Here is a 15,793-nt window from a genome sequence, read left to right as displayed (position 1 = left end):
AGAGACTTTCTTCGCGTTGCCCAGGAAGTGTCTTCACAAAAAATCAACATTGGGTCGCTAGGGTAAGTGTCTCAAATTCGTATTTGCATTTTTAGTTATTAGAGTTGTAACTCGAAAGTTAGGGTTTTTTTAACAATGGTTAATTGCATATTAGTTATTTGAGTTGTAACTTGAAAGTTAGAGTTTTTTTAACAATGGTTAATTGCATTTTAGTTATTTGAGATGTAACTTGAAAGTTAGGGTTTTTTAAAAAATGTTTAAATGTGGTTTATTTGTCAGTTGGAGAGTCAACATGAGGCCTATCGCAAACGCCACGCCGAGGTGGTTTAGCAGATGCAGGACATGGAGAGAGACATGAGGCAATTGGAGGCACACCCGAAAGATTGGCCCCATTACGATTTCGACAAGCTTGGGGACATGAGCTGGCCTCTTAGGTATTACTGCGCAACTCATGATGGAAGTAGCTGTGTTCAGGTTAAGTCCACCGGAGATAGGCATTGGTCCCGTGACAGATGAAGATGATGAAGATTCTTCCGATGGAAGTAGTTTTGACTCCCATCCCGATTCGCTGTTTTATTAATTTTTATGTGTTTGTTTCTGTTGGTAAGACTTAATCTAGTAATTATTTTTCATTCCAGTTTATGTTGTAAATTATTAAACCTATTTCGATTAATGTTCTTAAGACAAAGATATTATTATTTATTTCCAGCAATGTAATGGTAGAGTATTTGTTTATGTTGCTAAGATTAAATCATTTTATTAGACATTCCAGTATGTGATAAATAATAACCCAAAATTACCATAAATGTCCCTGATAAATTGATGTGATTTTACTTATCCATTAATTGATGTTTATGGAAAAGTTAGAAAATAATTTCGTAGTTGTGACACTAAGTACGATTTGATTTCCAGCCTATCATGTTTACTGTGTCTACTTATCATTACCTCTACATATCTGCCCTCTTACTACACTATCATTACCTAGTAGTATATACAAACCTACTTATCTCAATGCTTGTCAACTGCGCAAGTCACTTCTCTACAACTGCTTTAATCTAATTAATTTGAGTTGAGTGTATGGGTTCAGGGTTTAGAGTACTGGGTTGGGATTTTATAGGAATCGTTGATTTTGACAAGTATTTAATTTGTAGGGTGTAGGGTTAATGTATTACATTCAAAATTCTGATGCTTATGGTTAAGGTTTTTAGGGTTTAGGTTATATGAATTATTGTTTAGGCTTAGGATTATATTCATATTTATGGGCCGTGAAAAGAAATTAGACACCAATGGCCAAATATATATTGTATGGGCCATATATTGGCTTTCCCTTAGTAGGCCCAGTCCAAATAAGTCCAATAGTCACCTCACATTAATAGAACGGAAGCGTCTAGTTGTGGTGACTGTTCAATATTTTAAATATTTCTCGCAACCAAGGACTTTTTAGTTTCCTCAGTCACTTCACCGGAGAAAGAAATGGATCCCCTAGGCCAGTGGCTAGATGACCAAGACATCGACAGATGGTCGCCTCCGTCCTCAAGGACGGCATCGTTAGACGATACTCCACCTTGCTCACTGCGCTCTTCATCGCTATCTGGAGGATCAGACGCCTCTTCCGACGACTATGTGCCTTCAAGTGGTCCTGATACGCCGCCGCCATCACCGGCGAAGGGATCAACAGACACCTCTTCTTTAGAGAAATCGGGTTCTTCGAAGGAGGGTTCTCCTCCTCCATCCTCTGAACAAGAGATGTCCCCACCGGCGGTGGCCTATGTTGAAGAGGCCGAGTCAAGTCGTCGCGTCAGGAGGTGTATTGGTGAGCCGCAGCCTCGATCATCCCCGAGACATCTCGGTCCACAAAGCCTAACAATGGATACAAAGAGTATCCAAGAAACTGTGAAGAAGATTGGACCGGGAGGTAGAGATTTTATTCCCGGAAGGATTTGCTACCCACAAGATTTTCTCACTAACTCTGATGGTCATGTACGGGCCAAGACACAAGATTGGCTTGCAAAGGTTAGTCCGAGTATAAAGTTGTGAACTTTTTAGGGTTTGGGAATTATTTTGATTGCTTTTGATTGTATGGGTTAATCTTCATAGCTAATGGATTTATAGGATAAGTGTATTATTGATGATTGAATAAGTATATGAGATATATTGATTGATTTTTATTTTATGTAATATTGTGTGTTGTAGTTGGAGGGCAATCATGCGGAGTCCATTAAGCGTCACGGCCAACTTCTTAAGGAATTGGAAGACTTGGAGAGGGTAATTCGGGAGATGGAGGCTGTTGGTGTCGGATCCCGCACCAGAGGTCCAGGACCAACCAAAGATTGCCACGTAGTCAGGGTAACGGCCCATAAAGGTTAAAACCCATTAAACCCACAAGTCAAAAGAACAACCGAAGTGGTTATCACCATAAGGAGAATCCGAAGTGACTGCACCTTGACACGAGTCCGGAGACGAAGTCATGGTTAAGTCGGTCCAAGGACGTTTGGGCCAAAAGGCGAGGCCCATGAAGATCAGAATCAACTCAAATTCGAACGTTGAGCATTAAAATCAAAGATCAAAACAGACACATTTAAGAGAGAATAATTGTACTTAATTAGCCATTTAAATGTCGTTTTTCTATGTATAAATAAAGGGGCCAATGGCCATGTGAAGGGGACCTTTTCCGAGAGCAAGAAATACTATAGCAATTTTTGTAATTCATAAGCTTTTTACATTCTTATTTTTTGTCCCTCAAGAATAATCTTCCTAATTAATAAAAATACTTGAGTGTGTGAATCCGACATCCACATTTTGGCGCCGTCTGTGGGGATAGAGGATTCTTGAGTGGTCAGATTTTTCTTTACTACATTTCCGAGATAAGCAGCAATGTCCGGAGGAGACGCCGTTGAGACATCATTGGCCGAAACCCTCAAAGCTATGCAGCAAACCATGTCGGACATATCACAAAAGTTCTCGGATATGGAAAAGGCCGTCGATACGTTGCAAACATCCCAGGTTTCTCTTAGTCAAAACGTCAATACTATACAAACTCGTGTTCGCTCTTTAAGTGCAGGAAATCCTGTGGGAATTCGAAGGAGGATATTCAACTCGCCAAGTTCCGTTGCACGAAATGAAACCAGCGGACAAACAACTCCTGTTGCTACTAATAATGTAGTTCAGCCATTGGATGGAGAGGCACAGCTCGAAGATGAAGCTCAACTTGCAGATCAATACGAGCAGGAAAACCTCGACCAGTTCGAGACTATGAGGAAGGTTAGCCAGGAACTAAAAGAAATGAAGTCAAAGTTCCATCAAGCTACAAGTTCAGAGCCAGACATCAATCGAGTCATTGAAGAAGCTAGGCGAACACCTTTCATCTCGCGAATTGCGAGTTTGAGAATCAAAGATTCCCGGAAGCTCAAGTTGGACCCTTACAGCGGATTGGAGGATCCAAAGAGCTATCTCGCAGCTTTTCTGATCGCAGCTGGAAGAGTCGAATTGGATGAAGCTGATGAGGATGCAGGTTACTGTAAGCTCTTTTCGGAAAATCTATGCGGCCAAGCTCTAATGTGGTTCACCCAATTAGAGCCGGGTTTGATCAGCAATTTCGACGAGCTATCAGCTGTGTTCTTAAAGCAATATTTCATCCTTATGGATAAAAGTGTTTCGGATGCCGATCTTTGGAACCTATCACAAGGATCAAATGAGTCACTTCGAGTTTTCATCACCAAATTCAAAGGAGTGCTGTCAAAGCTCCCAAGAATCTCACAACAATCGGCTTTATCCGCCCTACGAAAGGGATTGCGACATGATTCATGGTTTAAAGAAGATTTAATACTTCATAAACCAGACACAATTCAGGATGCACTCTTCCGCGCAAACAACTGGATGGAGGTAGAGGACGAAAAAGAAAATTTTGCCAAAAGAAATAAGCAAGAAAAGCCGGCAATCACCGTCCCTACCAAGAAGTTCGAACCTAGGGAGAATAAAGGACCAAAGAAATTTGGGTCGCAACCCTTCAACAGTACCGTCGGAAAGCAATTCCAAGGGAAAGGAAGATCAAACACTTGGGTCCGTGATGAAAGTCTATATCGCGACATTCATAAAGTAACCGAACATTTAACCAAGGATTGTAGCGTTCTTAAAAGGCACCTCGCAGAGCTTTGGGCCAGTGGAGATCTTTCCAAATTCGATATAAAAGATTTTGTGAAGGAATACCACGAAGCAAAGGAAAATTCCAAAGATCAAAATTCCAAAAGACCAAGGTTAACCAACAAGGAAGAACCAAGGAATTCTAAGGGTAAGATCAATGTTATTCTAGGAGGTTCCAAATTTCGTCTAGATTCGATAAGTTCCATCAAGAAACATAGACAAAATGTCCTACTCAAAGCAAGCTTGAGCGAAGAAGTCGATTTTCAAGGTGCATCAATATCGTTTAATGAAGAAGAAACGCAGCACCTCGAAAGACCTCATAATGATGCTCTAGTCATTACCCTTGACGTTGCCAACTTCGAAGTTTCAAAGATCTTTATAGATACAGGCAGTTCGGTCGATATGATCTTTTTAAGTACTTTAGAAAGAATGGGAATTAGTCGGGCGGACATAGTAGGGCCTCCGTCTCCGTTAGTTGCATTCACAAGTGAGTCAGCCATGTCTCTCGGGACAATCAAGCTATCGGTCCTTGCCAAAAAGGTATCGAAGATCGTATCGTGGACTTCGTTGTCTTCGATAAGCCCGCAGCTTACAACATCATCCTCGGGACTCCCTGGATTTATCAAATGAAAGCAGTCCCCTCTATATATCATCAATGTATCAAATTTCCAATATCAAGAGGAGTAGAAAAAATTCGGGGAGATCAAGAAGCTTCACGGACGTGTTATCTAGCTAGCCACCGTATGAAGATTCAATAGCAATTAACGAAGCCCGCAAAAGAGGGACTAAGAACAAAATTTCCTAGCGGGCAGAAAAAAGATGATGTAGTAATCGAAGTGGTGTTGGAAGAAGACAAACCGGACCAGAAAATTCGAATTGGGGCAACTTTGACTGGCCAACTAAAAGAAACTTTGATCGAACTCTTGAGGAAAAACAAAACATTGTTTGCGTGGTCAGCGGCAGACATGCCTGGCATAAATCCAAGTATAATTTGTTATGAACTAAACGTGGATCCGAGCTTCAAACCGGTGAAACAAAAAAGAAGAAAGCTTGGAGTGGAGCGAGTAAAAATAGTAAATGACGAAGTGGATAAACTTTTGAAGATAGGGTCCATAAGAGAAGTGCAATACCCGGAGTGGGTAGCAAATACTGTCGTTGTCAAGAAGAAGAATGGGAAAGATAGGGTTTGCATCGACTTCATAGACCTCAATAAAGCATGTCCCAAAGACAGTTTCCCGCTCCCGCATATAGATCGACTTGTAGAATCCACCACTGGGAATGAGCTGTTAACATTCATGGACGCCTTCTCGGGTTATAATCAAATAATGATGAACCCCGAAGACCAGGAAAAAATGTCATTTATCACTGATAGAGGTATCTATTGTTATAAGGTAATGCCTTTCGGTTTGAAAAATGCAGGGGCAACTTATCAACGGTTGGTTAACAAAATGTTCCACCATCATCTCGGGAAAACAATGGAAGTCTACATAGATGATATGTTGGTTAAATCGTTAAAGAAAGAAGATCACGTTAAGCATTTAGAAGAATGTTTTGATATTCTCAATAAATATCAAATGAAGCTAAACCCGGCGAAGTGCACATTCGGAGTCCCATCCGGAGAATTTCTTGGCTATATTGTGACAGAAAGAGGGATTAAAGCCAATCCAAACCAAATTAACGCCTTTCTAAACATGCCATCTCCAAGAAACTTCAAGGAAGTACAACGGTTGACTGGGCGGATTGCGGCTTTAAATCATTTTATCTCGAGATCAACAGATAAGTCGTTACCTTTCTACCAAATTCTAAAAGGAAACAAAGGATTCCTATGGGATGAGAAGTGTGAAGAAGCTTTTGGGCAGCTTAAGGCATACTTAACCACTCCACCTATACTGTCCAAGCCAGAAGTGGATGAAAAACTTTATTTGTACGTGTCGGTTGCAAACCATGCGGTTAGTGGAGTCTTGGTTCGGAAAGACCGCGGGGAACAGAAGCCAATTTACTACGTAAGTAAGTCAATGATGGATCCGGAAACCAGATACACAATGATGGAAAAACTCGCACTCGCGGTGGTGACTTTGGCTCGGAAGCTGCGCCCATATTTTTAGTCCCATCCGGTTGAAGTATTAACCAACCAACCACTCCAAACAATACTTCATAGTCCAAGTCAGTCCGGACGTTTGGCGAAATGGGCGGTGGAATTAAGCGAGTACGATATAGAATTCAAAAGCCGAATCAGTATGAAGGCTCAGGTTTTAGCAAACTTCTTGACCGAGCTACCAATACCTGGAACGATAGAGCAACCGGAGAACCAAACTTGGAAATTACATGTAGACGGGTCTTCAACAAAACAAGGATCCGGAGTGGGAATCAAGTTGGAGTCTCCAACATCAGAAATTCTAGAACAGTCATTCCGATTGTTATTCAATGCCTCCAACAATGAGGCAGAATACGAAGCCCTGATTGCCGGACTTTGATTGGCACAAGGAGTTGGAGCTAAGCAAATAGTGGCTTATTGTGATTCGCAATTAGTAGTTAACCTGTTTAATGGAGACTATGAAGCCAAGGACTCAAGAATGGAAGCATACCTCGAAGTGGTGAAGGATCTATCTAAAATTTCTCGAAATTCGAATTAGTCCGCATACCTCGGGGGGAGAATATAACTGCGGACAATCAAAGGTATGCTTCCTATGGGATGAGAAGTGTGAAGAAGCTTTTGGGCAGCTTAAGGCATACTTAACCACTCCACCTATACTGTCCAAGCCAGAAGTGGATGAAAAACTTTATTTGTACGTGTCGGTTGCAAACCATGCGGTTAGTGGAGTCTTGGTTCGGAAAGACCGCGGGGAACAGAAGCCAATTTACTACGTAAGTAAGTCAATGACGGATCCGGAAACCAGATACACAATGATGGAAAAACTCGCACTCGCGGTGGTGACTTTGGCTCGGAAGCTGCGCCCATATTTTCAGTCCCATCCGGTTGAAGTATTAACCAACCAACCACTCCGAACAATACTTCATAGTCCAAGTCAGTCCGGACGTTTGGCGAAATGGGCGGTGGAATTAAGCAAGTACGATATAGAATTCAAAAGCCGAATCAGTATGAAGGCTCAGGTTTTAGCAAACTTCTTGACCGAGCTACCAATACCTGGAACGATAGAGCAACCGGAGAACCAAACTTGGAAATTACATGTAGACGGGTCTTCAACAAAACAAGGATCCGGAGTGGGAATCAAGTTGGAGTCTCCAACATCAGAAATTCTAGAACAGTCATTCCGATTGTTATTCAATGCCTCTAACAATGAGGCAGAATACGAAGCCCTGATTGCCGGACTTTGATTGGCACAAGGAGTTGGAGCTAAGCAAATAGTGGCTTATTGTGATTCGCAATTAGTAGTTAACCTGTTTAATGGAGACTATGAAGCCAAGGACTCAAGAATGGAAGCATACCTCGAAGTGGTGAAGGATCTATCTAAAATTTCTCGAAATTCGAATTAGTCCGCATACCTCGGGGGGAGAATATAACTGCGGACAATCAAAGGTATGCTTCCTATGGGATGAGAAGTGTGAAGAAGCTTTTGGGCAGCTTAAGGCATACTTAACCACTCCACCTATACTGTCCAAGCCAGAAGTGGATGAAAAACTTTATTTGTACGTGTCGGTTGCAAACCATGCGGTTAGTGGAGTCTTGGTTCGGAAAGACCGCGGGGAACAGAAGCCAATTTACTACGTAAGTAAGTCAATGACGGATCCGGAAACCAGATACACAATGATGGAAAAACTCGCACTCGCGGTGGTGACTTTGGCTCGGAAGCTGCGCCCATATTTTCAGTCCCATCCGGTTGAAGTATTAACCAACCAACCACTCCGAACAATACTTCATAGTCCAAGTCAGTCCGGACGTTTGGCGAAATGGGCGGTGGAATTAAGCAAGTACGATATAGAATTCAAAAGCCGAATCAGTATGAAGGCTCAGGTTTTAGCAAACTTCTTGACCGAGCTACCAATACCTGGAACGATAGAGCAACCGGAGAACCAAACTTGGAAATTACATGTAGACGGGTCTTCAACAAAACAAGGATCCGGAGTGGGAATCAAGTTGGAGTCTCCAACATCAGAAATTCTAGAACAGTCATTCCGATTGTTATTCAATGCCTCTAACAATGAGGCAGAATACGAAGCCCTGATTGCCGGACTTTGATTGGCACAAGGAGTTGGAGCTAAGCAAATAGTGGCTTATTGTGATTCGCAAGTAGTAGTTAACCTGTTTAATGGAGACTATGAAGCCAAGGACTCAAGAATGGAAGCATACCTCGAAGTGGTGAAGGATCTATCTAAAAATTTCTTGAAATTCGAATTAGTCCGCATACCTCGGGGGGAGAATATAACTGCGGACGCACTTGCCGCATTGGCGTCAACATCAGATCCTGAGTTGAAAAAAGTTATTCCAGTGGAATGCATTTCGGAGCGAAGCATTCAAGACAACAAAGAAACCCTCGTCGTTACAAGGTCTCGAGCAGCGGCACGTGACCATGGCGAACCAGAGATCGAACCGCCACCCAACAAACGGAGGAAGTCAAAGGGATCAAACACATCTAAAAAGGTACCCGTTGTCTTAGCAGAAGATGTGATTCCAGAAACAATATTAGAAACCGAGCCGTTAATCGATGAGGATGTTCTTGAACCAAACGAATATCCCGAGCCAGAGCCACGAGTATTTTACAAGGTTGACCAAATTCCGGCTAAAGACTGAGGGGCTGACTGGAGGGAGCCAATAAAGCACAACATCATGACAGGCGAGCTCCCAAAGAATAAGTGGTAGGCCAGGAAAATGAAAATCGTTAGCGCGAAATTTTGTCTATAAAAGGATGCATTATATAGACGAGGTGTCAGTGACCCTTACCTATTATGCATTTTTGGGCCCGAAACCGAAATCGTCATGAGCGAAGTGCATGAAGGATTATGTGGGAGTCATTCATCAGGAAGAGCTATGGCTTTTAAAGTTAAAAGAATGGGATACTATTGGCCCACTATGATCACGGATTGTGTTAAATTTTCCCAAAGATGTAAGCGCTGCCAACTCCATGCACCATTGATCCATCAACCTTCGGAGTTATTCTCTTCCATCTTCGCCCCGTACCCGTTTATGAGATGGTCAATGGACATCATTGGACCATTGCACAGATCAACTCGAGGAGTACAATACCTTTTGGTCTTGACGGACTACTTTTCGAAATGGATTGAAGCTGAGGCATATGTTGGCATCAAGGATTCAGCGGTGAAGACTTTCATTTGGAAGAATATTATATGTCGACATGGAGTTCCGTATGAAATAGTCACCGATAACGGGCCACAATTCATTTCACAAGAGTTTGATGCCTTTTGTGCGGAATGGGGAATCGAAGTCAGTTACTCTACTCCACGATATCCGCAAGGAAACGGTCAAGCTGAAGCCGCAAACAAGACGATATTGAGCAATCTCAAGAAACGTATGAATCATCTAAATGGAGGATGGTATGAAGAACTCTAACCCGTCCTATGGGCCTATCGTACAACCCCTAGGCGACCTACCGGAGAAACTCCATTCTCTTTGGTTTATGGCATGGAGGCAGTAGTACCAGCTGAACTCAACGTGCCCGGACTTCGCCGAACAAAAGCACCATTAAATGAGGAAGAAAATTCAGCAATGCTTAATGATTCACTGGATACCATAAATGAAAGGCGTGATCAAGCTTTGATTCGGATTCAGAACTACCAGCAGGCAGCAGCCCGATATTACAACTCTAAAGTCAAAAGTAGGCCGTTCTTCGTGGGAGATTATGTGTTAAGGCGCGTCTTTGACAATAAAAAAGAAGAAGGTGCCGGTAAACTTGGTATTAATTGGGAAGGACCTTACAATGTTACCGAAGTGGTTCGGAACGGTATTTACAGATTGAAAGACTTAGAAGACAGGCCAGTCAAGCGACCTTGGAATGTGATCAACCTAAAGAAGTTTTATGTTTAAAGCTACATGCATTTTATATGTACATGAACTACGGTGTGGTTTGATCCCGAAATAGGTACGTAGGCAGCTCGGAAACGAGTTCAGCTATTAATAAAAATTTGTTTCATTTCTGTATTAAAAGGAAAGGTTCGACTGTGCGAACAAATAAAGCAAATAAAGGTTCGGCTATGCGAACATACAAGGAATTGGAAATAGAGCGTTTATTCAAACGAAAAAAAAAGATGGAATGTCCCTCATCGAACACTTTGGGTTATGGAGATCTTGTTGACGAGCAGAACACTTCAACTCCTTGACCAGCAAGGTCGAGGATTGGCATCATGCAGTCCAGAATTCGAGTGAAGTCAGAGATTCCAAGCTCGACCCATTCTCCAGGGTGAGATTCAAGGACGTGAAGATCTCTTGAAACCGTAGTAAGCCTGCGTTGCATCCGGTTAATCTTCTTCCGGAGTCTCCTCTTTTCCAACGTAAGCTTCCGATGCTAAAGCGCAAGTGCCTCTATGAACACCATCGCTGTTCCTTGGTCTCTGATTAGGAGATCCCTGTTCAAAGCACATGGAGCTCGGATCTTGGATCTTAAGAAACCGCGAGGTGGAAGAGGCCGCCTATTTGGCTCATTTCGGGCATCTTCGTTTATCATTCCGATCCTGGAGAAGTCGGGCATAGATTCTGAACATCGAAGGTTGAACTCCATACCTGCTAAAACGAAAAAGAGTGGTAAGGAGAAAAGAGAAGTTGAGACTATAATTTATAGGAATATCATATTCCTAGTAAGCTGCGGATTCTATCCTAGTAATGGAATGATTCGCGGAGAGATTTATGCCCTTAAACCGATCCTGCGTTGAAAGACGCATCTCCGAGAATATTTGAAGAATAAGGAAAATTGCAAATGTTTCCATAAATAAAAAAGGGGGCCGAAGCCCATTACGAGTTCAAAATAAGTAAAGAAGTTAGAGAACATTTATGGAAGAGGCTCAGGAACAGGCTCCTTCATCGCCGGTTTAGTTTTCGAAGTGGACGCCTTTTCTTGGCATATACTTCGGGACGATCCCGAACGCGTTTCCGACTGGTACTGGCCTCCTCCTCGTCTTCTTCCTCGCTATCAGATGGAACGGCAAAGACCGGGGCATTCACGGGACCCAGAACTCCTTTAGCACGGAGATACATCCGAAGCATTTTCGGGATCTCAGCAACAGAATCGAAGTTCCGCCATTCCCATTGAAAGGGATCACTTTCCAGAGCCCTTATCTTCCTCTCCACCTGAGTGATACGAGCCTCGAGTGTCTGCCTTTTGAGACCTAGCCGCTGCCTCTCCTCACACAAGCGACGGTGTTTGTCGGCGACCTAGCATAAAGTTGAGTAAATAAAATGAAACAGAAAGTTTTTAATCAAGGACGACGGATATTAACCTTGTCGATAAAGTCGCAAGAATGCCGGCTGGTTCAAAGCCATCGCCGGACAGAAAAAGCGGGCTGCCGGGATCAACGGGGACTACGTTTTCGTTCTCCATTGATGTGGTGCTTGTTGAATGAATTATGAAGTTTCTTGAGAAAAGATTAAAGGCAAACAATCTCCTATTTATAATAGGAATAGGGTTTGTCTTGGAATCGAAAAATCATTAATAATGGCGTGCCCAAGTAACTTAAACCATTTTTGGAAAATCGAGAAAAGGCAGTTATTGCATTAAAGACGAGCCGCTTTTCCTACTTTCAAGAAATAAGAAGGGAAAGAGCAACCGTCGTATTAACTACGAAGTGACTAAACCCAAAGTGGGGAACTCGCGTTAAGCCGAGCTCAGTTCTCGCATTCTAAAAAGAAAGGTCTGATCAGCCTAAAAATCTCGAAAGCATAACCACAAGGCCATAAAAGGTTAAAAGCAGACTTTGCAAACCCGCACATAATTTTAACCAAACCCCCTTGGGGTCATAACCTAGAAAGGTTTAAAAGCATCCTCAGGCAAATATCTTGTTCAAAAGAAATGATAAAGCCTCCTTAGGCAAAAACAAGTTCGAAATTAAGTTTTGAAATAAAAGGGACAATCCCCTATTTAAAGTGGACACAGCCACTACGGGTTAACGACCACCTCGGACTCCGTCTCAGCTGTCAAAGTTTCATCCACCTCCTTGGCTGGTGCCTGGTCAGGCGAAGCTCCTGGTCCGCTTTCCACGGTACAACCATCCGTCGGGGTGACCTCCGGTGTGGCTAGAACTTCGGGAGGGGTGGCATCTTCCGCCTCACTTGAGCTTAGGAAGGATAGTTCTAGTCAACAAAGAAATATATATATATGATAGGGCAAGAAAGAAATAGTAAGTATCAAGAGCTGGAGATTACCTGCCCATTCTAGACCCGATTCACTTGGGGGAGGTGATTCAGTAAAAAATTCCTCGAAGTGCTGTGGGTTGAAGGTTGAAGCGGGAAGAGCAGCCAAGCGACTCCGTTTTTTAGTTAAATTAGCGGTCAATTCGGATCTTTCTTGCGCTTCGGAGAAATCTTTGTCATGGATCTGATCCAACAGGATCAGGGTGCTCTCGTGCTCTTTGATGTCAGATTCTAGATCTGACCTAGATTTCTCAGTTTGGATGAAGCAGATAGCCCCTTGGATCAATTCTATCCCGCGTCCCTTGACCTCTTTTCTGGCCTTCGATGCTGACCTTGCTAACTCGGAATCACGCAACTTGGCGATCACCTGGTACTTCGCGTGAAGCTCGGTAAGTTGGTTGTTAAGGATATCGGCGGATGATTCAGACTCATGACGTCTACCCTGAACACAAGAAAGTTCATCCTGGAGCTTGTAATTCCGGTCGTACTGGTCCTGCAGCTCCCCCTTTATCTTCGCAAGCTCGGATGATAGACCATCAACCTTGTCCTCCAGATCATGCTTGGAGTCGGTAGAAGAACGGAGGTCAGCCTCGAGATTAGAAAACTTGCTCTTCCACGTGTCAATCTCCTTCTCCTGACCAATGACCAATCCTTCGTAATGTTTAATTATGTCATTGAGCTCGCTGTTAGCCTGATATTACACATAAACCCGAAATGACGGATCAGTTTGAAGAATGACAATGAAGTCACAAAAATGAAGCGGAACTAACCCGAGATGAATGGTGAGCATGGAGTAGGTATCGTTCACGAATTGCGGAGCGCCACTTGTTGAACTCCGGCAGGATCGCACTTGATCGGGTTTTGAAGCACCGAAAAACGTTACCCTCTTTCTCCATGGCTACGAAAGCAAAAGAGGAAAGGTCTTAGAAATTCAAAATAAGTACAAGACGAAAAGAAAAGAATGCATGTATATCGTCATACCTGAGAGCGATTTGATCTGAGGAACAAGAGCAGGCTTTGACTTCAGAGAGTCATCTCGAGACTCAGAACTTTCCTTCTGAGAAGCTGCACCCAGGTTCGTCTTCTTGCCACTACGTTGAGAAGAAGAGGACTTATCGACAGGACGAGGAGGACCCATTGGTTCAGTAGGAGGGGACGATCGAGGAGAACGGTCAGTCCGAGCCCTTGACTTCTCTCTTCGCGGAGAAGAACCACTGCGGGATGACCTGTCCCTCTTTTTGCGAATTAAATCCTTAAGCGGTTCGTTGCTAAAGTCATCTCGGGAAGAACGAGGAGAGTCACGGTTAGGAGATTGGAGCCTCCAGGAAGGACGATCATCACGACGTTCACGTCGAGGTATCAATCTGAAAACGGCGACGGATCTGGCTCCTTCGGTGCTACCGTCGTCAACCAATAAGGTTTTGCTATAATCTTTTTTGTCAATGGCGGTCGCAAGGAACGCCTTGTTCTCATCACAAGCCTCAGCCATCGGCTTGGAAATCATTTTTCGCTGGGCAGTGAGAGCCCGAGCTGACATTCCCTGGGTTGAGGGAGGAGGCGGAAGACGATGAAGTTGATTGGGAGGGCTCATCCTGAGTTTTCGATTGGCTTCTATGAACCGTTCGAGAGTGAAAGAATTCCAAAGGGTTTCCCCTTCGAGGATTATTTTGAAGAAGCCAATGAATTCTTCAGTTGGTAAAGTCGGAGCGACGAAGGCTGCGAAGTGAAAATAACAATTTTAATCAATAGGAATAATAAAATTGGAGGAATGTGTGCGACCTAATTTCTACCAGGTTTCGCGGACCACTTCGATGGGAGTAAATCTGATAGATTTCCAATCGAAGCAGGGGTTTTCTTAATCAGGAACCAAGGGTGATGCCAATTTTCATCCTTGTTTGGAAGATGTGAAATGACGTTCCTGTTAGCGTTAGGATATACCGAGAAATACCCTGTCTTCTTCGATGAACTTCTCACTCTTAGAAGCTCATTTAGTTCGGGGACCCCAATAATGTATCCGGCTTCCGCCGCTACTGTTATAATTCCGAGAATGGTTCGGAGAAGATTGGGAATTAATTGAGGAAGAGCGATCTCGAGAACCGCCAAGTACCGAACCAGGGTTTCGGGAAGTGGGAAGGTTAATCCGCAACCCTTGAAATAAATCTCGTACACACAGAAGTAACCATCGCGATGGTTCTCTGGGGATTCTGTGGGGTCCGCTATTTGTGCTTCCGCCATAATTTCTGGCGGAATCCGGCAAAGCTCTCTCAACGGTTCGAGGGATTGAAGAGTACAAGTGGATCTATAGTGCAGACCGCCAATATCATTAGGGCGAGTGCACTCGTCATTACTAGAGCGCCTATCGTCGAATGACGGAGATTCGGGTCTTTCAGAATGAGAAGTCATTGAGGAAAATGAAAGGTTCGAGATCCGACGAAGAGAAATTTGGCGAAGGAAAAGAAGAGAGAAGTTTCGAATAAAGTGCAAATGAAAAAGTAAAAGTAGAAAATGATGATGAAAAGAAGTTACCTTACACAAGCTAAATGATGGAACCGCCTCAGAAGTTGTGTGGAAAGTGGGGAGGTTTTTCCCGTTTTAATAGTAATTAATTAATATACGGTCATAATGATGACAGATGTCACACGGGTAAAAATGGCTAGTGCCGAAATTAAAGGAATGATGAGATTTTCGGCGGGAAATCAGAAAGATTCTCGAGCGCAATCTTTGGTCATTTAAGCATTTAAAGTCCTCCGAATTGGAATGGCACTTCGAAGAACTTGGGGGGCTAATTGTTGGTGTCGGATCCCTCACCAGAGGTCCAGGACCAACCAAAGATTGCCACGTAGTCAGGGTAACGGCCCATAAAGGTTAAAACCCATTAAACCCACAAGTCAAAAGAACAACCGAAGTGGTTATCACCGTAAGGAGAATCCGAAGTGACTGCACCTCGACACGAGTCCGGAGACGAAGTCATGGTTAAGTCGGTCCAAGGACGTTTAGGCCAAAAGGCGAGGCCCATGAAGATCAGAATCAACTCAAATTCGAACGTTGAGCATTAAAATTAAAGATCAAAACGGACACATTTAAGAGAGAATAATTGTACTTAATTAGCCATTTTAAATGTCGTTTTTCTATGTATAAATAAAGGGGCCAATGGCCATGTGAAGGGGACCTTTTCCGAGAGCAAGAAATACTATAGCAATTTTTGTAATTCATAAGCTTTTTACATTTTTATTTTTTGTCCCTCAAGAATAATCTTCCCTATTAATAAAAATACTTGAGTGTGTGAATCCGACATCCACAGAGGCTCATCCGAAAGATTGGGTTAAGAACGGGTTG

General features: G+C 43.2%; 1 protein-coding gene across 1 annotated transcript; it reads right to left on the bottom strand.

Moving 5' to 3' along the window:
* Nucleotides 1-12,203: 12,203 nt before the first annotated feature.
* Nucleotides 12,204-14,860, bottom strand: LOC110227399 (meiosis-specific protein ASY2-like). The gene is made up of 6 exons (XM_021021491.1): nucleotides 14,248-14,860; nucleotides 13,553-14,173; nucleotides 13,439-13,492; nucleotides 13,273-13,355; nucleotides 12,470-13,148; nucleotides 12,204-12,397 (listed from the first exon to the last, which is right to left on the bottom strand). The coding sequence occupies exons 1-6, from the start codon at nucleotides 14,858-14,860 to the stop codon at nucleotides 12,204-12,206; spliced, it is 2,244 nt and encodes a 747-aa protein (XP_020877150.1).
* Between the last annotated feature and the right edge of the window lie 933 nt (nucleotides 14,861-15,793).

Source organism: Arabidopsis lyrata, assembly GCF_000004255.2.
Source record: "Arabidopsis lyrata subsp. lyrata unplaced genomic scaffold ARALYscaffold_6, whole genome shotgun sequence".
In the NCBI taxonomy this organism is placed as follows: Eukaryota; Viridiplantae; Streptophyta; class Magnoliopsida; order Brassicales; family Brassicaceae; genus Arabidopsis; species Arabidopsis lyrata.
The sequence above is the reverse complement of the archived record's forward strand: the minus strand, read 5'-3'. Positions and strand labels throughout refer to the sequence as shown.

Bases quoted from the DNA above. Each gene is read 5' to 3' on its own strand.
- LOC110227399 (XM_021021491.1), bottom strand. From the start codon at position 14,860: ATGACTTCTCATTCTGAAAGACCCGAATCTCCGTCATTCGACGATAGG. The intron at 13,493-13,552 runs GTAGTGGCAAGA...CTGAGTCTCGAG, and splicing joins TAAGTCCTCTTCTTCTCAAC to ATGACTCTCTGAAGTCAAAG. The intron at 13,149-13,272 runs GCAATTCGTGAA...GTGTAATATCAG, and splicing joins AGTTCAACAAGTGGCGCTCC to GCTAACAGCGAGCTCAATGA.